At 29.5% G+C, this 19,949-nt stretch overlaps 3 protein-coding genes across 4 annotated transcripts in view; 1 reads left to right on the top strand and 2 right to left on the bottom strand.

Annotated features, from left to right (window-relative positions):
• Positions 1 to 855: 855 nt before the first annotated feature.
• LOC106679723 (F-box only protein 22) lies at positions 856 to 5,643 on the bottom strand. Of its 2 annotated transcripts, XM_014419037.3 has the most exons (9): positions 5,508 to 5,643; positions 5,330 to 5,430; positions 5,095 to 5,255; positions 3,776 to 3,898; positions 3,595 to 3,701; positions 3,423 to 3,514; positions 2,948 to 3,125; positions 1,771 to 1,951; positions 856 to 1,195 (listed from the first exon to the last, which is right to left on the bottom strand). In XM_014419037.3, exons 1-9 carry the CDS (start codon positions 5,508 to 5,510, stop codon positions 1,098 to 1,100), a joined length of 1,044 nt encoding a protein of 347 aa, XP_014274523.1. In that variant the 5' UTR covers positions 5,511 to 5,643; the 3' UTR covers positions 856 to 1,097. The 2 variants fall into 2 exon arrangements, with proteins under 2 accessions (XP_014274523.1, XP_066902250.1); XM_067046149.1 differs by lacking the exons at positions 5,095 to 5,255; positions 5,508 to 5,643.
• Positions 5,644 to 5,839: 196 nt separating this feature from the next.
• Positions 5,840 to 8,609, top strand: Klp68D (kinesin-like protein 68D). Its single transcript, XM_014419036.3, has 2 exons — positions 5,840 to 8,330; positions 8,407 to 8,609. Exon 1 carries the CDS (start codon positions 6,097 to 6,099, stop codon positions 8,275 to 8,277), a length of 2,181 nt encoding a protein of 726 aa, XP_014274522.1. The 5' UTR covers positions 5,840 to 6,096; the 3' UTR covers positions 8,278 to 8,330; positions 8,407 to 8,609.
• A 6,552-nt stretch (positions 8,610 to 15,161) lies between these two features.
• Positions 15,162 to 19,949, bottom strand: part of LOC106679698 (L-lactate dehydrogenase C chain) — a 15,997-nt gene continuing 11,209 nt past the window's right edge. The window contains exons 5-7 of the mRNA XM_014419001.3: positions 19,346 to 19,451; positions 17,915 to 18,038; positions 15,162 to 15,441 (exon numbers count right to left, since the gene is read on the bottom strand). Coding sequence (XP_014274487.1) covers positions 15,265 to 15,441; positions 17,915 to 18,038; positions 19,346 to 19,451 — 407 coding nt within the window. The 3' untranslated portion in view covers positions 15,162 to 15,264. The remainder of the gene's footprint in view (positions 15,442 to 17,914; positions 18,039 to 19,345; positions 19,452 to 19,949) is intronic.

Below are 19,949 nucleotides of genomic sequence, written 5' to 3'. Positions count from 1 at the left end.
AGACAATCATTGGAATCTATAACCAGAAACTCTACAAATGAAGCATTTACTTTATAGGAAATATACATTTTAATGTTTTAATTTTACAAAAAAGAACTTAAACATATATTTTATATAACACATATATTAATATAACATATATTTTATATGCAAATATATATGTATTTATATGCAAATATAGGATGTCACTACAATTATTTGAGGGGAGGGGAATATAAAATTTCTTAATAGACAAATTATGTCTAATGATCCCATATTTCTATATCTAATAATGTCCTAATTTTCCCATAGGTATAATTCTGAGGTTTGGCATTTAACTCTTAATCTGTTCGATGGATATAAGTCCAAAGATTCTCCTGTATTTATTGGGTCAACTGTTTCCTCCAGTTTCCTTTTTAATTGTTTTAAAATAGGAACTTTTTCTAGCTCCTTTAGTAATACGTTCTTATGTCCATTCCCTCTTGAGGGAAAAATTCCCTGTTGATGGCCGGGTAATTCATGTTTAAAAGGTTTGTACAGTCTGGTGAAGAAGTAAATGTTCCCGCCTTATTGGGGGGAGCTGAGGTAAATTATTACCAAATTTTTTTAATTCAAACATTATTTCTTAAATTCAGAAGTATAGGTTAATTTTAAAGTATAGTAACTCAGAATAAAATGCTTGACTACAAACAATTTTTGCCTTTTTACCTTGTGACGCCCCTTCTCTTACCTCCACCCTATCAGCATCCCTGTTAAGGTGCTACTCCAAATATGTATTGATTTGTTTTTGCATAAATAAATAATAAACTACTTTAAATGATTAATGTATTTGTACTTTAAGATTATTTTATAGAATAAGGGGAACAGAATAAATAATTTATGAAAAATTAGTCTTTATTAAAGGATAAAAATACATTTTAAGGCAGTAGATATAACCTATTATCTACCATTTCTGAACATAGTTACCTCTAAAAAAAAGTTAGATATTGATTGAGGTAATAATATACAGTTTATCAGCAATAGACATTGCTGTGAAATTACTTTCCAAGAGTAATTAGTTTTAACTCCATCACATTACAACTTGAAAACATAAAAAATATACACCACTTTTGGAGTCTTTAAGATTCTTTTTTAAATGTTAATATTAAATAAGATGTACATTCTTCATGCAGCCAGTCAGTCAATTTAGCTTTCTTACTAGGAGAGGGTTCTGAAGCTGAAAACCAATTTTAAGTCGGAAAATAATAGTCTAAAATATCTTCTTTAAATTGTGGCACTTATATACAATAAAGGTATATACATAAAAACATTTAATATTTTAATAAATAATTCAAAAACTATCCATTATAGTCTCAAAACTTTTTATTTCTCTTATACGTCCAACGTTTCGGCCAATCCGGCCATCTTCAGGGACAATCTCAATACCACTTTCAAACCAAATAATTTAAACCACTCTAAAACTTCATGCAGGCTATTCTGCCCAGGTCAAAAACATTAATATCTAATTAGTCAATTATCACTTAAAACACAGTCAAATTTATTTATCTGCAGATACTATTCCTTAAAACTTAAGAGTGGTTTAAATTATGTTTTCAAAGTGGTATTGAGATTATCCCTGAAGATGGCCGGATTGGCCGAAACGTTGGACGTATAAGAGAAATAAAAAGTTTTGAGACTATAATGGATAGTGTTTGAATTATTTATTAAAAAATTACCAGTCTCAAGAAAATATTAAGATTATAAATAAATTTAATATTTTGGTAAATAAAAAGTTTTAAATTTAGAACTTACGCTTTTTTCTAATTACTGCAAACTCTCCATAGCTCCAAAATCCATAAACAGGCACATTAGGAAAACATTTTGAGAAGATTAGTGTTTCTTTATCTTTCAACATCTTGATTCTATTGATACAAGAAAACATAAAAGCTATTCTAACACTCCCTTCAGGTAGTGGTCCCACCTCTTTCGAAAACTAAATGGAAAATAATTTTTATGAAACATAAACTGTAACAATGTATGGATATAAACTGTATAATACTTAATAAGTAAGAAAACAGTGCATGCAGTAAAAGTGTACATTTTCTTTACTAATATAAATTATTCCATCATAAGAAATGATTAAATAAGTAGATAAGGAGTGTTTAACGATTTTACAAAAAAGAAAACAGTAAAGTAAAAAAATTAGTAAGAAATTAAATTACATTTAAAACAAAAGTTCAATAGTACATTAAATAAAAAGACTTCAAAATAACCAATGAATATACGTATAGATTTAGCATCCCAAAGAACTGTTATATGTAAATTAGACCAAAATTTTTCTCACCCGCACGAGTGACTTGTTTGATTTGGCATACTTTGACTTAATTTAAATGTTAAGGAACAATTGGAAAGACAGGTGTTCTTTTTTTCTGATCAAAATGATAAAAAACAAAAAAAAAAAAAACCTGCATCAGCAGTAAACAAGCTTAGTTTTTTTTTTGTTTTTTTTTTAGATAAAAGTAATTGACTAAAATTTAGAGAACTCATTTTTCTACTGATTGATCATAAGACTTTCCAGACTGATCCTATAGATAGTAAACTAACCCTTTTTTAATTTATTTCTTTATAACCATGGGTAGATGGTATGATAGAAAATGTCCCATACATATAAAATTCAACTTTTGGTACTCTTTTTCTTCTAGGGGACCTGACTAAGTAATGTAAACTTCTTAAATGCTCTTCTTCATGGTAGTCCCAGAAACTAAGCAAAGATGTTTCTATATCAATTATTGAAAAGATAACCAAGAATTAAATTTCAGAAATATTAGGAATTTCTTTCATTTGTAAATGGCCTTAAAGAACTAAAATTATAAAAAATTAGGATTTATAATTATTCCTTCCTATGTTGGTTTCAGAATACACCAGAATTTCTGATGATTAATCAATAGAAAAATTAAAGTATAAACCAAATAAGTCTATATATACTTACTGCTTCCATGAAGTTCTGAAGATTTCTTGAAAGCTGGTGAAGACCAAGATGAGCTGTAAGATTTTCTCCATGAAAAGTTATACCCAATACTGCATATTTAGTAACAGAACTTGGTAAAAGTGGATGTGATCTCACAGCTCTTTGGGCAATACCTCCTGCCATAAGAAGAGAACCATCTCTGACAGATAAAGGAAGAAGAGTTACAAAAAGTAACACAGAAAACAGTGGAGGAAAACTGACTTCGTTATCTGTTCAAAATACATACTATTGAGAGAACATGTTTAGGAAGCACAAATTACAAGAAACAAAAGTATGATTTAAAATGCAACATACTTTAATAAGGTTTGTTATTTCTTTTATATATAATAAATATCAAGTATATAAAGAAACTTCTTAATCCAAGTTATTTCCTAATGTCAGATTTCTCCTCCATTGCTTGTATTAACGAAAGAGAGGTAAGCTGAGAAATACTAACTTGTTAAATATACTGGTAACATTATGGGCCAAATTAATACAAGGTACATCCCCGCCAGCGATTAATATTAAGCATTTAGTGTCAGATAACCTCTAAAATGATAAAATATCAAAACAATTATAAACATTTAATAATAAACTCATTTACCTCACTAGCATTACTAGGAACATACATCTAGAGATTCTATTTCTTGGGAAGAAAGTGGTCCCCTAAAATAAAAACTATTGATAACTATTCCAGGCATGTCACAAAGGAAAAGAGCAGTTTCAGCATTTTTACCTGAAGAAAGAAAAATATGATGAAATAATAATTCTCACAGATATACAGAATGAATATATTATGTGTATATTTACCTAGTTTGGGCTTTATAGCTAGCTTTCCCCCAGTATATTCAGAAGCTATGAAATAATTGTTCCTGATATTGAATACAGATATGTCTTTCACATCATATAATTCTGATAACTTTGGGAAAAAATCTGTTAGGAAAAAAAAATTATACTAGGTTTAAATAAAATAAATTCTACTAAATGCAATTTATAATAAACTCTGCAATATTTTTGAATCCCGGCTCTAGAGCCAAAACACTAATATTTACCAATCAGCAATCATAAATTGGTGCTGGATTCTACAGAAGTATTTTGATATCTTAACAATAAAAGGCATCATTATGTCACAAGAAATAATTCCATCCCTATCGCAGTAACATAACTTCCTAAGAATATTATCACTAGTTGCCAGAGACTAATTAAATTTAACATAAAATAGCAATAGAACATCATAGTAATAATAGCAACATGAATACTAGACTTCTACATTTTAAGAAGTGAAAAAGAGAAAAATATTACAAAACAAATTAACAGATAGCTAAATGCAATAAAAGTGACCGAATTATAAAAAAATGTAGATTTTCAGAAATTATTGCTAAATAAGAAAGTTCATCAAATAAATGTCTCCAATAGCAATCCAGCACCTTTATAAATTGCGGACTTTCAGTGTATTGTGGGTAAACAAGGAACAAGTTAAAGTTCAGGCCAATCTTAATTTGTCATAAGCTGATAAGTTATCAGTTTGTTCAATTTCCCGGACAACAAACAATTCATTATCCTGGACCACTAGAAAATATAAAATAAGGAAAAATGATGAAAATAATGTTTATCTCATTGTTTTATTATCATTTTTCATTAAGAAAACATAATCATTATAGGTGTTGATAAATGATAAGATAATACTGGAAAACTACCACTGTTCTACTTCCTCTACTAAATTAAGTCAAAGTATTCTTCCCTAAATCATGAGCATGTTAGATTACTGAATATGTCAGTCAATTACAACCACAGAATAAATAAAAACTCCAGTATGCATAATTTATAAATAATGATATTTTGAGATTGTTGATAAAAAGTATCTTGGATCAGCGTAGGAACTATGGGAAGTGGGTGGCAAATTTTGAGTAAAATTCGGTTTTAAAGTTTAATAAAAAATATTTGTTTTTATTACCATAAATCCACCAATGAGATTATATTTGTTTCAAAGTACATTTTTGAAAATGCTGTTATACAAATGGTGATTTTTATGGAAGATGGGGAATAACAGAAGGGGTGATGAAATTAAGGTTACCAACCCTGGTAGAAATCCTAGTTTCAGCCTTAATTTAGATATAAATTAAGCTTACCTGAGCCCAAGTTTTTCCTTCCATAAGAACAAGAAAAATGTAGAATCACTTTAGGATGAAGTTTGGTATGAAAAGTACCCCATCCTGAAACCAGATCTTTAGAATAGCTAACTGGTTTGTTATTTTTCATAAGAATCCTGTTTGCAACTTCTTTCCATTCTCTAAGATTTATCAATATTAAAAGTAATTTATAAGTATATTAAGTGTAACTTCTTACTATAATCTTCCCTCTTACCTGCATACATCACTTGCACTCAATAGATCTTTAGAAGATAAATATGAAAATATTTGTTTCAAAATACCATATTCATTGGTGATATAAGCCCCAAGTTCAGACTGAAATGTTTATATGTTAAAATGAAAATGTTCCTTTACTAAAACGAACAATATATTAATTTATTCCAAATTCTTACCATAATGTAGTAAAGAAATTCATATCAACATCAATGTAAACAATAGAAGGTTACTCTAGGATGTAAACTCCCCTTCACAACAACAATTGTTCATATCTTTGATTTATTTTCTTAACTCATGATATTTAATGTATGGTTTGTATATTAAATCTGATAGAAAACTGTTTAAAAATTCAAATACTTCATCATGAATGAAATCGAATAAATTGAAATATGCATACTGGGATAATGGGATTTATTTTTTAAATAGACACGATTTGTCAGAATGCTATCAACGGATGATTTGTTATTTCGTTATTTAATAAGATTATAACATAATTAAAATTATAGAAACTTCATATTTCGCAATGTTCAATGAATATTAGTTAATAGGTTACATTGCTGTTACCAAATGTTTCTTAGTTCTTGATAGTGCAATCTTTCATTCACCTATTCTTCTAGGTGATATTTCTTGTGAATGTCCTTAAGAATTATGCATTATGGGTTGTTTTAGCTTAGTTACCTTTTGTACGCAATAATATATTCACAAGATATTAAGGATTTTTTGATTGATTCTTATTTTCTTATATTGTTAAACTAACTAGTCAACATGTCTGCAGACCGCAATAATAAAGCAAGAAATGAGTGTGTTCAAGTAGTTGTGAGATGTAGACCTATGAATGAAAAAGAATTACTTCAAGGGCATGAAAATGTTGTTGAAGTATATCCCACTAGGGGTGTTGTTGAAGTATTTAATCCAAAGGAAGATGATAAAAATAATGGGAAAATGTTTACCTATGATGCAGTTTATGATCAAACTTCTAGCCAGCAAGATATCTATGATGAGTCAGTTTATCCTCTAGTCAATTCAGTTCTTGAAGGTTTTAATGGTACCATTTTTGCCTATGGACAGACAGGTACTGGCAAAACATACACCATGGAAGGTAATAAACATCAGGGATATGATTCAAGAGGAATCATTCCTCGCTCTTTTGAGCAGATTTTCACCCATATATCACGCACTGACAACATGCAGTATCTAGTGCGAGCTTCATATCTTGAAATTTACCAAGAAGAAATTAGAGATCTGCTAGACACCAATCCAAAAAAAAGATATGAACTTCGTGAAAATGCTGATACTGGTGTTTATGTAAAAGATTTACAGTCATTTGTTTGTAAAAGTGTTAATGAAATTGAGCATGTCATGTCAATTGGTAATCAAAATCGTACTATCGGTGCAACAAACATGAATGAACACAGTAGTAGGTCTCATGCTATTTTCATTGTTACTATTGAAATGAGTGATACTAGCACAGAATTAAAAAATCAAGTTAGGGTTGGAAAGTTAAATTTAGTTGATTTAGCTGGTAGTGAAAGGCAGTCTAAAACTGGATCGACGGGCACTAGGTTAAAAGAAGCTAGCAAAATTAATTTGTCCCTTTCTGCATTAGGAAATGTCATTTCAGCACTCGTTGATGGAAGGGGACAGCATATACCTTACAGGGACTCCAAACTAACCAGGTTGCTCCAGGATTCTTTAGGAGGAAATTCTAAAACATTAATGGTGGCAAATATTGGCCCTGCAAGCTATAACTATGAAGAAAGCTTAACCACTCTAAGGTATGCTAATAGAGCTAAAAATATTAAAAATAAACCCCGTATCAATGAAGATCCTAAGGATGCATTGCTAAGGCAATATCAAGAAGAAATTATTCGTCTTAAACAACTTTTACTTATGTCTGTCGGCCCTGGAGATCCTGGTATTAAGAAAAAGAAGAAAAAAAAGGAAGGCTTTGAAATTAACCAAGAGGAAAAGTCACATGAACAAATGCTCCTGGAAGAAGAAGAAAGCTTAAACACTAGAGAAAAGAAACTTTTAAGTAATGACAGTGAAATGCCAGAAAATGAACGTCTAGAATTATTACATGAAATCGAAAAACGCAAAGCTGAAATAGTTACTGAAAAGAAATATGCTGAAGAACTTCATAATCGTATTAATGCAATGGAAAGTAAATTACTAAGAGGAGGAAAAAATATAATTGACCACACCAACGAACAACAAAAAGCTTTGGAGCAAAGAAAATTAGAAATAAATGAAAGAAAGCGCCGAGAAGTTCAAATAAAACAAATGCTTGAAATGAAAGAAGAAACTATGGAGGAAATAAGAGAAACTTATGCTACTTTGCAACAAGAAGTTGAAGCTAAAAACAACAAAGTAAGAAAATTATATCAGAAATTGCAAAGCACAAGACAAGAAATTGCTGATATTACTGATTCATTTAATGAAGACAGAAGGGAATTAGAGAGCACGCATAATGAACTTCTTAAAGACTATAAATTGAGATTGTTGATAATTGATAATTTCATACCACCCCAAGAGAAGAAGAGAATTTCTTCAAGATTGTTTTACGATGACGAGGATGATGTTTGGAGAATGATGCCTGAATCCGAACCATTAAAGGTATTAGAGCGCCCAGTTTCCAGTCCTTCAGAACGTCGGCCAATTACTGAATATGCAAAGAATGCTAGAGATATAAGTAATAATTATCGCTTCAAAGGGGAAAACATTGTTGAATTAAAACTAGAACCACAGGAAACAATGACTAAGGACTATCAGGGCCCTGCTGTAGCACCTTCTGTTTTATCTGCGCTTGAAGCAGCTTTGAAAGGGGAAGAAGACATTGATGTTGATGCATCGCTTGCAGTAAGCAAAACAAAACGTAAACCTTTTGTTGTTAGGAACCCAACGAAACCAATGTATCCGAAATCTAGAGGTCTAGTCCCTAAATAAATGTAATTTTAACTTTTGAAAGTCTTTGACTTTTATGATCTCGTACTTTCAAAGTCAGTATTATTTAATTACATTCCTTTGATATAAAAAGTAATGTATTTTATATGTATGTTCTATGTATAATTTCAGGTGAAGAGTTCTTGGAAGGAGTATTATCCTTTGATCATTTCTAGTCACTTACCTATTTTTACCACAACTTTAAGAGCTGTAATTAAAGTACCAAAAGCACACTACCTATTATACCTTATTATTATTATTCTCAACTAGTGTATAATAACAGCATTCCTAAAGTTATTGACTGTTGTATTTAAATTAAAAGTTTTTGTTATTTATTGTTTGTATTTATTTATTACTATTTAAAAAAAAGATAAAAATAAAAAATAAGTGTTCTTATAAGCAAAGTTATTTATTTTTGTTACCAACTTTTGTATTAGATTGATTTTGTTAATTTAATAAACTTGTTCTTTGTAACCTGTTTTTGCTGGAATTTAAAATATTTTATTCAACCATACCAATGCTTAATGTTGTCATTCACTAATTATGAAAAAAATGACTGAAATAAATTTCCACTATTTAGTAATCATATTAATGTTCCCTTTTGATTATAATATGATAATTATTTTTTTCTAAATTAAATTTTCCTGATTAGGCCAACTATAAATTATCTTTTTACTACATTCTACGGATGGATTCATTAAGTCAGCTTATTTATTCTTTCTATAATTACTAAAAGTTTTACTGTCATCGGCCATTCACGTTTGTAGTAACCCCATTTTACGTTTGTAAATAAGGTTTATAAGTAGCTTATGTTCTGCTGCAGAATAGAGTTTAGAAAAGTGCTTCCTATTTACTCTCTGCTTTGGATTGATTAGTTTGTTTGAATTGAAGTTATGGAAGCTTTCTATGTTTTGATATGTTGGCAAAACTAATGTTTTCAATTTTATAAACGGTACAATTCAGAAACAATTGAGGCTCAAGCACGAGGAAGATAGTAGGTAACAAAAACATATTACATTAAAGAGTTGAACAATTTAAAAAAAAACATTAAATAAGATTATGTTGTTTAAAAATAAACAAAAAAATCATGACTTGTGAAGCAACCGTTTTGTCGAATTACTGATCTACTTTTATTTCCTCATGCTGTTTTTTCCATGTCTGCCTCGATTGTGTTAATATTGTAATAACAGTTTATTCATAGATTTTCTGTTGGTAATGTTAGTTTTAATTTGTTATTTAGATTCTTAAGATTAAAACTGTTATGAGTAAATCCTAAGTTATTTGTTTTATATATTCATTAAAAATAATATTTAATAACTAATGATTGTAATAACATTTATTATTATTAAAACTTGTTTATTTCCCAAAACCATTTAAGTGATAAGTAACTAAATAAAATTCAGACAAGATTTTCAAATTGAAATTTTAAGAATCCTGTTAGTCATTACTAGATATATACACTGTTATGTGATCTATATCCTTATTGAGATGTGACCAGATGATTTGAAGGGATACACCTTGAACTATAAGTCCATCCCATTCACACAAGCCACTTGTTAAAGAACTACATGTTGTATACCTAATAAAAACAGGTGATTTGCTCATATAATTAATTAATTAAAAGATTTTTTTGCAAAGTAATTGATCAAGGATTCAAGAAAAGGGACAAGTAGAGTAGATTACAGAGATGTGCAAAACTTAACTATAGTTGAAAGTAATAGCTAAAATTGCCATGGCTCCGACCCTTATTAATGAATGAATCATTGATAAATATATATCGTCTCTATGACAATTTTAGCTATAATTTTCAACCATAGCTAAATTTGCCCAACTCTGGGAGATTAGTTAACCTGAATCATTGAGTTGTAAGTCAGAGGAAGTACTTTTTAGTGAATCAGGATGTCCACCTCCTGGTCATAACTTATTTTACCAATTAGAGTTAGCTTGATGAGAAAATCATATCCCATCCTTTTGTCATAAACTTTTGGATTAATTATTAAGTGGTAACAAAGTAGACCATGATTTATTTGAAACATTAAGTTTTTATATGTATATTGACTTGACAAACCCATATATTTTCTCCAGCAGCAATTCTGTAAAAAATTACTTCCTTACAACTCAAAAAAATATGCTAAACAGTTTATGTATAATCTTTTCACATTCTTGAGACTGGTTTTATTGTTTAAATAAAATCAATTGTACCCAAACTAAAGTCTCAAACCATTCTTTATTTTCTAAAAAGTCCAACATTTTGGCCTTCCTCAAGGACAATCTTAAAAACCAATTTACACTCACATAAATTATTTAAAAAATTGTTTACAGGCTATTCTGACTAGGTCACTAGTTTCATTCAAAATTACACTATTTTGTCACTATTTCATTAATATTAAACTTTTAATTATTATCAGTTTAACTCTTATTACACCTGCTATCATAACAATATTTGTAATAAATATATATCAGGCTGCGAGAGGATCCAATAACACATATTAATAGTATATATAATAACACATGTGAGAAGAGAAGAACTGCCTGATGACTTATTGAGGTAGGATTTGTTTATTTTTGGGCAAGCATCATCTTCTCTTCAATTTCTTGGCCAATGATCCTATTTGCATTATTTGTATCATATAATATGCAACATAATTTTTAAAATATTAGCAATATTGTAGAATATTATATTATATGAAATGATATAAAAAATGTGTTTCTGCTATTTTCTGAGGAAAAGATCTTTTCACTGTATTTAAAACGCCCACTGTACAGGTTGTACCATGAAAAAAAATTATAACTTGATTTATTGGTAATATTCTCATCTTTATTCTAATATATGATTATCTTATCTTCGCAAGGTTTAAGCTGAAATTGGCAAGCTATAAGACCAAAAAAAATAAAATAGCAATTTTAATTGGTGTATTTATGTATGTAATTGTGGAATGTGTGGTTTTTGCAAAGCTTTAACATACAGATGATAATATTTGCACTATTATCTCAGAAAATTGCAGAAAGAAATTTTTATAGTATTTGAGATTGTTAAATATAATCTAAAATTCCATGATATTATTAATATTTTGAAATTTATGTTGTATATCATATGATAAACAGGTTTTAAGGCAAGAAGTTTTAGAAAACAAAGATGATAATTGGGAAATTATTAGTTGACCATATGTATTTGATTGTTGGAAGATGGCTATAAAGATATAAAGGTACAAAAAGAACACAAGTCTATTTACTAGTTATCGACATTTTGCTCCACTTTGCAGATCTTCATTAGGGCTGAATAAGAACAAGGTACAAACAAACATCTCAAAAATGTTAAGAATGTATGAAAATACACATGGAGTTGTAAGAATGATGGTGTATAAAAAATATTGATATAAAAAGGGGAATGCAATAAACTAAAAAAAAATATAAATATAAATAAATAGAATAATAACTGACAATAAATACAGTAATGAGATATAGGACTATAAATTTACCACTGGAGAAATGATTATAGATGGAAATAATAACAAATATATTACAATTAAATGAAAGAAAGAAAGAGAAAGTAAATTAGGAATATTTTCGGTGTAATAAATAATCAATTAAATAGATAAATAAAGGAATGATGTAGGTTAATAAAAATATAAGTAATCTATAATATGAAGAAAATTGTCAGGGTTGCGATCAAAAAGAACGAAAATAGTTTCAGCTATGTTTGTTCTTTTTGTCAACAACCCTGACCATCTTCTCCATATTTGAAATTATACCATCAATGATTTATATACAAATATTCTACAAATTCATCTGAATCCTGGAAAAGGTAAAGTGAGGATTTAAGACAAAAAATAAAACAAACGGGGTGAGCTAAATAAAACCGTTTAAAAAGGTAATGGTGGGAATAAGTAGTAAGAGTTCATGAAAATGAACAGCTTGAGAGAAATTGTGCATAGTAAGAACAATAAATATATGAGGTAATAATAATACAAAAAAAAAAAATTAACAGATAGATCATATAATGGAGGGGGTTGATACTGTAAATGGAATATGATATGATATCAAAAATTAAAGTAATAATAGGCAATGATGAGCACAAAAATTCAGATATGGAGTGAGACTGGAAGGAAAGGACTTGATGAAGATAAAATAATTAAATTTAAATTAAAAATAATTGCATGATAATATATTTGTTATATATATAAAAATAAATATAAGGCAATGGGTAGAAATATGAAATAAAAGAAGTGCGGTAGGATAGGAATAAACACTGTTACAGTTAATTGTATATAATAAAATTTAATTCGATCGCTAGGTCGATTTTAACACCGATTAAGCACGTGAGACTTTTTCTCACATTTCTTATTTAGAGCTTTAGAACGTATTTTTTTCAAATATAAAATTTTGATTCAGAATAGGTTCATTTAAGCATAACAAAAAAAAGTATAAAAATAAAATTATTTTGATACAAGAACAAACTAGTTTTAAAAAATTCAAAAACAAACATAATTATAAAATGGAAGATTATTGATTGACCGTGTGTATAGATGAATGGAATATGGTCCGGGTGCTGTCAAAAAAACTCAAATAGTAAATGATTATACTATTTTTATTGAGCCAACGTTTCGCCCCCTGTTGCAAGGCTGTTTTGACGGGAGTCACTTTTCAGAGTGACTTTTTTGACCGCACCCGGACCATATTCCATTAATGATAAAAATTAAACATAATATAATATTTTGAGACAAGCAAAGTTATAAAAAAAGAATCAAAATGCAGATATATCATAAGAACATAACACTAATCTTTAAAAAAAAAAATGGTCAGTCTGAAGAAATCTCTTGAGCACAACTGGTGCAAGTGAACACCACAATTATTTCCTGTTTAGAATGCCTGAATATAACCCAGAAATGAAAAAAAAAAAAGTATTTATACTGATAAATAAAATGAAATGAAAACATGAAAAGACCACCCTAACATACATTTATAGTATCGAAATAAAATTCATAGTGAATAATACCTATTGAAGTTCATGCCTCTTCAAGACTACGTTTCCCTAGTTCTATTAATTACACTTGTCACACGTGAGAAAACTCTTCACAACTTGAATATTTTTAAAGCAACCTTAGTCACGCGTGAGATAATGTCTCACAAGAAGGGTATATTGTCAGGGAAAGAAGGAAGTGCTGGACGCTTACCCAGAGCTGCTAGAGTGGTGGAGGGGGCTGTTATAGAAGGAAGAGACTGTTAACTACAGATTCCAGGAAGACGGGAACCACTGTCTTCCTCTAGCAGCTTCCAGACTAGAAACCTATTAACGTGAGAGAAATTATCATGCAGGGACCAATGACGGGTTAAAGGCGTATTGGATCTTTTTTGTTACTAAAATGAAAGGAAAATTTATTGCGGAATTTAAGACCGAGACGCAAGATAATAAAAGTGGATTTTAGAAATCTATTAGAATATTATCAGAGAGCATGGAGATGTAAGAAACTAACTGTAAGTTCTCGCAACTAACAAGAGTACATCTGTATAAAACCAGTGCTAACGTATGAACTCGGAATCTTGGACTATAACCATTACCAGTGAACAAACTCACGTTGTGTTTGAGCGGAATATTCTACGGAGGATATTTGGAAGTGCGTTGATGGGTGAAACCTGGAGATTTAGAACTCATTTAAAGATCACAATCCTATTTAGGTTATCAAATTGGATTCATTATGGTGGGCGCGCCATATGGTGCGCATGGGTGAAGAAGTCCAGCAAACTCATGATAGAACCTCTTTACGGAACAAGAAGAATAGGAAGACCAGGACATGGATGGTTTGAAGTAGTAATGAATTACTTGTAGGTAATGAATAAAAAGAAACACAATATTGTTCAGTTGGTTTATTTCACTCACATATATAAGTATCAAGACTGTGCACATGATTTTATTAACCTATTAGACTGTTACAGAAATCCGCCAAAGAGCTCTCGTTAGGACTCACTTGAACCAAGCAATAATCGATAGCTAAAGTCCTTACAGACTCTCGGAACGTTTTAGGTGCGTTTAACAAGATATATATAGTACCGGTACTAATGGTGGAAGTTTCTTTGGATGCCAAGACTCGGTAGCGGGCTGTAGTGCGGTAAAAAAAAAAAGAGCCAGAGCTGTTAGATTTTGTTTTACAAGCTTAATATTACCCGATATAAGGCGTACTATAAGTACTTCTGGAAGCTTTGGAGTGGGTGCTTTTACAGAATGATCTGATATTATTACTATAGATTTTTATTATATATTATTACCACATAGGTATGTATGTTATTACCATGTTAGAAAGCACGGTGATATATAGTGATAAGGATATATGCTATTACCATAAACCGGGATTATATAGTATTAGCATATATCTGAAGCGCGGTGGCAAAATGGTAAGGCATTATACTACTAACTCCAAGGATCTGGATTGGAATCCGGCTGTGGCAGATAATTATTTTTTATTGCACTATAGCCGTGAGTCAACCCTGTGGATCCTGGGGTGAGGTGTGCCCGGCCTCTGAAAATGGGTGCTGTTAATTGGGGAAAAAACTGGCGGTTGAGCGTGATCTTGAACAATCTCCACCTTGTATAACCGTTCTAAAACAGTGCTTTCTTACAAAGTACTGAGCCCAAGACGCTTTATGGGTCGTAGTGGTTCACATTACTATTACCATGTAGTTGCATTATATTTAAACTAAACATATTAATTTATATCAAAGTTTTAATTGTGTTCAATTAATCTATTATATATCCCCAAAACTAGAAATAGGGAAACATTGCCGGGTCTGCCAGTTTTAATTTAAAACAAATTTTAAATTTTATTATAACAGCATGTTTCTATAATAAACAAAGGATAGATAAAGGTCTTCTATTAATAAAAAGCAATAACTAAATTAAGTTTTATTTAACAAACTAAAATTTAAAAATACACTTAATGAATAGCTTGTTAAAACATGCACATTTAATTTTTCGAGTACAAAGATTATAAAGTACTATTTACAAATGATATCATCAATTTCTTGTTGATATTTAAACATATTATCTGCCGATGCTTTAAAGAGATTTTTTTCTTGTTCATTCAGATCAGGAGGCAGAACAGCTGATACTCCATTGTTTCCTAACATACAGGGCAGTGAGAGAAAGACGTCTTCTTCAATGCCATAGAAGCCCTATTAAAAAAAATATTCAAATTATATACATAATTTTACAAATGTGTTCTGAAAAATAGTATGATGGTATGGTATTATTTAGGAAAAAAAAGTATTTCGATTATTTTTTTTATATATATGATTGGGTGAGAAGCTAAGGGTTACAAGTGACAACTTTATGATTTTGAATAAACGCAAAAATTGATACATTTTGTATCATTTAGGTCTGCATAATACTTATATTATGATTCTATTGTGGATACTTTGAATATTATCTAATATGCTTATAAAAAAATAGTTCCACATGTCAGCTATCATTGCAAAATTACAATGTGTCACTTGTATACATCCCTTGGCCTTCAAAGATAATTTAGTTGACATGATAAATCAAAGTGGATTGCCAAAAAAAAATGTTATTAACATAAATTTACAGTATTTATTAGTGAATCTTTTGTTATTGGTGTAGGAATTATTAATAATTCGACCATAAATTTATGATGAATTGATCAATTATACATCGCCAGTTGATGTAGTTCGTTACGATTTTTGTTGTACAAAGAATGTAATTGTTACTGTCACTCTCTTAAATACGGTCTCCTTTTTCTTCCAAATTTGTATGGTCTTAATCATCATGCTCAGTCCACACCACTCTTCTGTGTGTCTTTTTTCCTGGTTGACAAACTTGCAATGTATTATAAAAAGGATGGTTGCATGGAAGAATAATCTGAAGTAATTCTTGCAAGTCCTTGTTTGCCTTTATTCCAGGCAATTGCCTTTATTAAGAAATTTTAATAAACAGCTCTCCGCTAAGTAAGTTCTTGTAACCTTCCTTGCCAAGACTTATCTTTATGTTCTAAACCAAGAAAGGTAAGTTTAGAATTAAAAGGTGTTTTGTAGAAAATGGATAAAAGATTTTGTAAATCTTTGCCATTGGATTTTTCGTGTATCTTTAACTTTTGGTATATTGTTCTTCTAAACGGCATCGAAAATCTCTCAGACGATCTAATTTCAACTTGTATCCTAACTAGCAGTACAAAAATATCTATATCTGATACTCAGCATGTTCGCTGAATGGCACCAGGAAATAAAATGAACAAAACATTTAGGATATTCAAATTCAATAACAATTGAGCCATGGAAATGGAAAAGACTGTAAGTGCCAGAAATTCGAAAAATGAGATTTTGATGGAATTATGATAAAGAAACGAGCGTTAATGGACTGGTACCCACTGCTAGTCCCATCTCTGGAACGACTTAGTTTCTAGTAATTCTTGTAATTATTTCATAGTTTTAGAACAAAAATTGAGGCTACCTGCTTTAATCCTTTTTCTCAAAACTAGGTTTTTCGTCACATAAAGCCTTTTCCACTTCCATGACTCAATTAATATTAGTAATTGAGTCATATATTAATATTAAAGGACAATCGAAACTCTGAAACCGTTTAAACATTTACTTCTAAAAAAGTTGAAGAGAATTATCAGTATTTAAATTGGTCAATCCCAAATGTCAAAAGTGTAATAAAATATTTATTTGAAAAAAAAGAGAACATAATACAATATTAACAGATTAAGTGTCTGTTAACATCCTAACCTATTTGCACGAATGAGGCGATGCGATAACTTTCAAAAGTTAAACATATAATTTTTGTGTTCAAAGAGTGTATGTTCCACTCCTTGTTCATAAAAAATATATATATATATATATTTTTATGTTGTGTACTTCCTCAGAGCTGAATTTCAGTATAAAACATAGATTTACTCAAACCACTTTTCCACCAATATTTTATAATATAATAATCTCTAACTGCACTTTACTCTATTTTCGAAAAAAAAACAAAAACACTCGTACTCCTTTTCTTCTTAACTCTTCCTGTGCATTTTTCTATGTTTTAAAATAGTGATTCCAAAAATCTTTTTTTTTCTATCCTTAATGAACCTTTTAGAGTCGTCATTTTAAAACTAAATAGTGAATGGGGATATTGGATACCAAAGTTCATTCTGGTCCCGGGAAACAGTTGAGGAAGACGGACGGATTTTGAATTGCTTGAAAATACATTACTGAAAATGTAATGAACCTTTGTAATGGACGAGGGGAAATAATAATGCCACTTTAAGATTTGTTTCAGGTTTGGCACCAAAATCATAGGCCAACCAACGATATTCTTGAAGCTTGTCATTACTATACACCAAATTTATGTCGAAATGGCCGCAATTTTTATAAGTTTACCTGTTTCCCACTGCCAAATCTCAATTATTTATTCATTAGAGCGAGTTTCCCCAGGATCAAAAAAGGGGGAAAAATTAAATAACTGGAACGGGTGAATACTTTTCTTATAATAGTCGATGGTCGATTGATAAGAATTTACCAAAATAGTAGATTTGAACCTACGTTAAATGTTGGTGTCACCTTATAATCTGAATAATATTACGTGGGAAAACTGTATATATGAATTGCCTATCTTGTTCTTATGTAGGAATAATTTTATTATAATTACTTTGACTAGTGTCGAACATGGAAGAGCTTTAGTTTTGTTGAATAATATTGATTCCACCTGGTCTGCTACGGTGAACCCGACCGCTGTCGATGTGTAACCTTTTAACCTCAGCAGTTCAGGTACACTGCAACATTAAGCATATAAATAGAAATTTGACAGAGAAGAATTTTTATAAATACTAAATTAAAATCAATTAATATCCATCTTCAATGTATATCACGTTATAAATTTACATAAAAGTTTTACATATTGGAGAAAATTCAATTAATATCTATGAACTGGATCATTATCATAATATCTATGAATGTTTTTTCAAATGAAAGGTATATCTTTTTATTACATGTAAGTCTTATTGTGAAAAAACCACTATGCTCCATGATGTTCCATTATTGACGTTTCAATATTCTTCTGTTAAAAATCATAACATTTTTAAAATCAATACATTTTTTCGTTATGCTGTTATATTACAGCGCTGTTACTTTTGTATTTTTATAGCTATTTTCATGTTGAGAAAAGAAAAAAAAAATCTGCACCAGGTTATTTCAACATGAAAATAACTGCAAAAATAGTAGAAATACAATGTTAACAGCATTTGCATGTCAAAGGGTAACAAAAAACAGTTTTGATTTTAAAAATGCTATGATTTTGGAAAATGAAAAAAAAAAAAAAAAAGAAAATTTAAAGAAGCTATCAATATAGTAAAAGATCTAAAAAAAAATTACAGTTAATTACAAAACTGACAAAAATCTTGAACATAAATTATGCTGACAATAAATAAATTTCATTTCCCATTTACAATAGTCTTAAAAATAAAATAAAAATAAATTATTAATGATGTTGAAAAAAAAGGTAAGATCCTAGTTAATAGCATAACAACAGTAGTAGAGGGGAGGATTTAAAGAAATTTATGTTAGGTCCAGTGTGATAATAAAAATGAAATATAAAAGTAGCATTCATTAAACAACAACCAAACAACTAATTTATGACCAAGTATTTAATATCGATATACAGAACTATGTAATTACTGGAAAGGTAAACACGGAAAAAAACTATTATGTATTTTTAAAAAAAAGTGTAGCAATATATATTTTATAAATTGGTGGAATTTGAGATAGATCGTCCTGAAGATGGGAAGGGACGATAAAGGAACATTCTGTGTATAGTGGGGAAGTTTTTTCATAATAGGAGAGATTTTTTTCACAATAAAACTTATATAGATTAATATCTATTATTTTAATTCTGTCTGATGACACCTCTACAACTAGTTGTTCAACAAATCAGTTTTCTTTTCCGTCCTTTCTGAGGCCATGGTGAAGTGAATTAGTAATATATAACAGTCATACATATTATAAAATTAATATGAATCTTTTTATGTATTCAATATAAAATTATGGAAAAAAAGGGAAAGAAAGAAAATTTTAGAATACATACCTCTGTAAAACTTGCTCAAAAACGTCTTTTTTCTTTTCATCGGTGAACAAATCGCCAAACCTTTCTATTGGAAGGCCTGCAACATTCACTCCAGACCAGACAGGAGCTGTAAAATTAGAATCAATTATATAATATATCTTAATTGTATCTCTAATTCTCTCGCTAGTAGATATTATAAACAAACTATGATCAAATGAAACTGTTTGCTTTTCCAAGAGGTGCTATCTAGATAACTATCTTGTATTTATTGGTTACGAATTTTATGGATATTTATAACCCATAATATTTTTCAACTGATTCACTTTACTCCTATGTTTTGGACTATATCATCCTTTTTAAGTGTTCTGTCACCTAAAAATTCTCTTTCTATTTTTTTATTTCAATAAACAGTTTAATTCATACATACAAAAGAAAATAATAATTAGAAAACTAAATTTAACAAGTTAGGCAACTAGGATAAGTAGGTTTAAAAACATAAAATTAATTTAAAAACGAAATGAAACTTGAAAATGGACGACAGAGTTCAAAAAGTGGATGTAGAACGAATTTATCAACAGTCAGAATGTTGAGTATGGTGGATTGTATTAATTTATATAATATATTA

The sequence above is a fragment of the Halyomorpha halys genome, unplaced genomic scaffold (assembly GCF_000696795.3).
Source record: "Halyomorpha halys isolate HHAL.00 unplaced genomic scaffold, Hhal_1.1 Scaffold215.1, whole genome shotgun sequence".
Lineage (NCBI taxonomy): Eukaryota > Metazoa > Arthropoda > Insecta > Hemiptera > Pentatomidae > Halyomorpha > Halyomorpha halys.
The sequence above is the reverse complement of the archived record's forward strand: the minus strand, read 5'-3'. Positions and strand labels throughout refer to the sequence as shown.

Coding starts and splice junctions, on each gene's coding strand:
- Klp68D (XM_014419036.3), top strand. CDS start 6,097: ATGTCTGCAGACCGCAATAATAAAGCAAGAAATGAGTGTGTTCAAGTA.
- LOC106679723 (XM_014419037.3), bottom strand. Junction 1,952..2,947: donor TTCAGAACTTCATGGAAGCA/GTAAGTATATAT, acceptor TTTTCCATTTAG/TTTTCGAAAGAGGTGGGACC. Junction 1,196..1,770: donor TGCAGTAATTAGAAAAAAGC/GTAAGTTCTAAA, acceptor ATTGGTTTTCAG/CTTCAGAACCCTCTCCTAGT.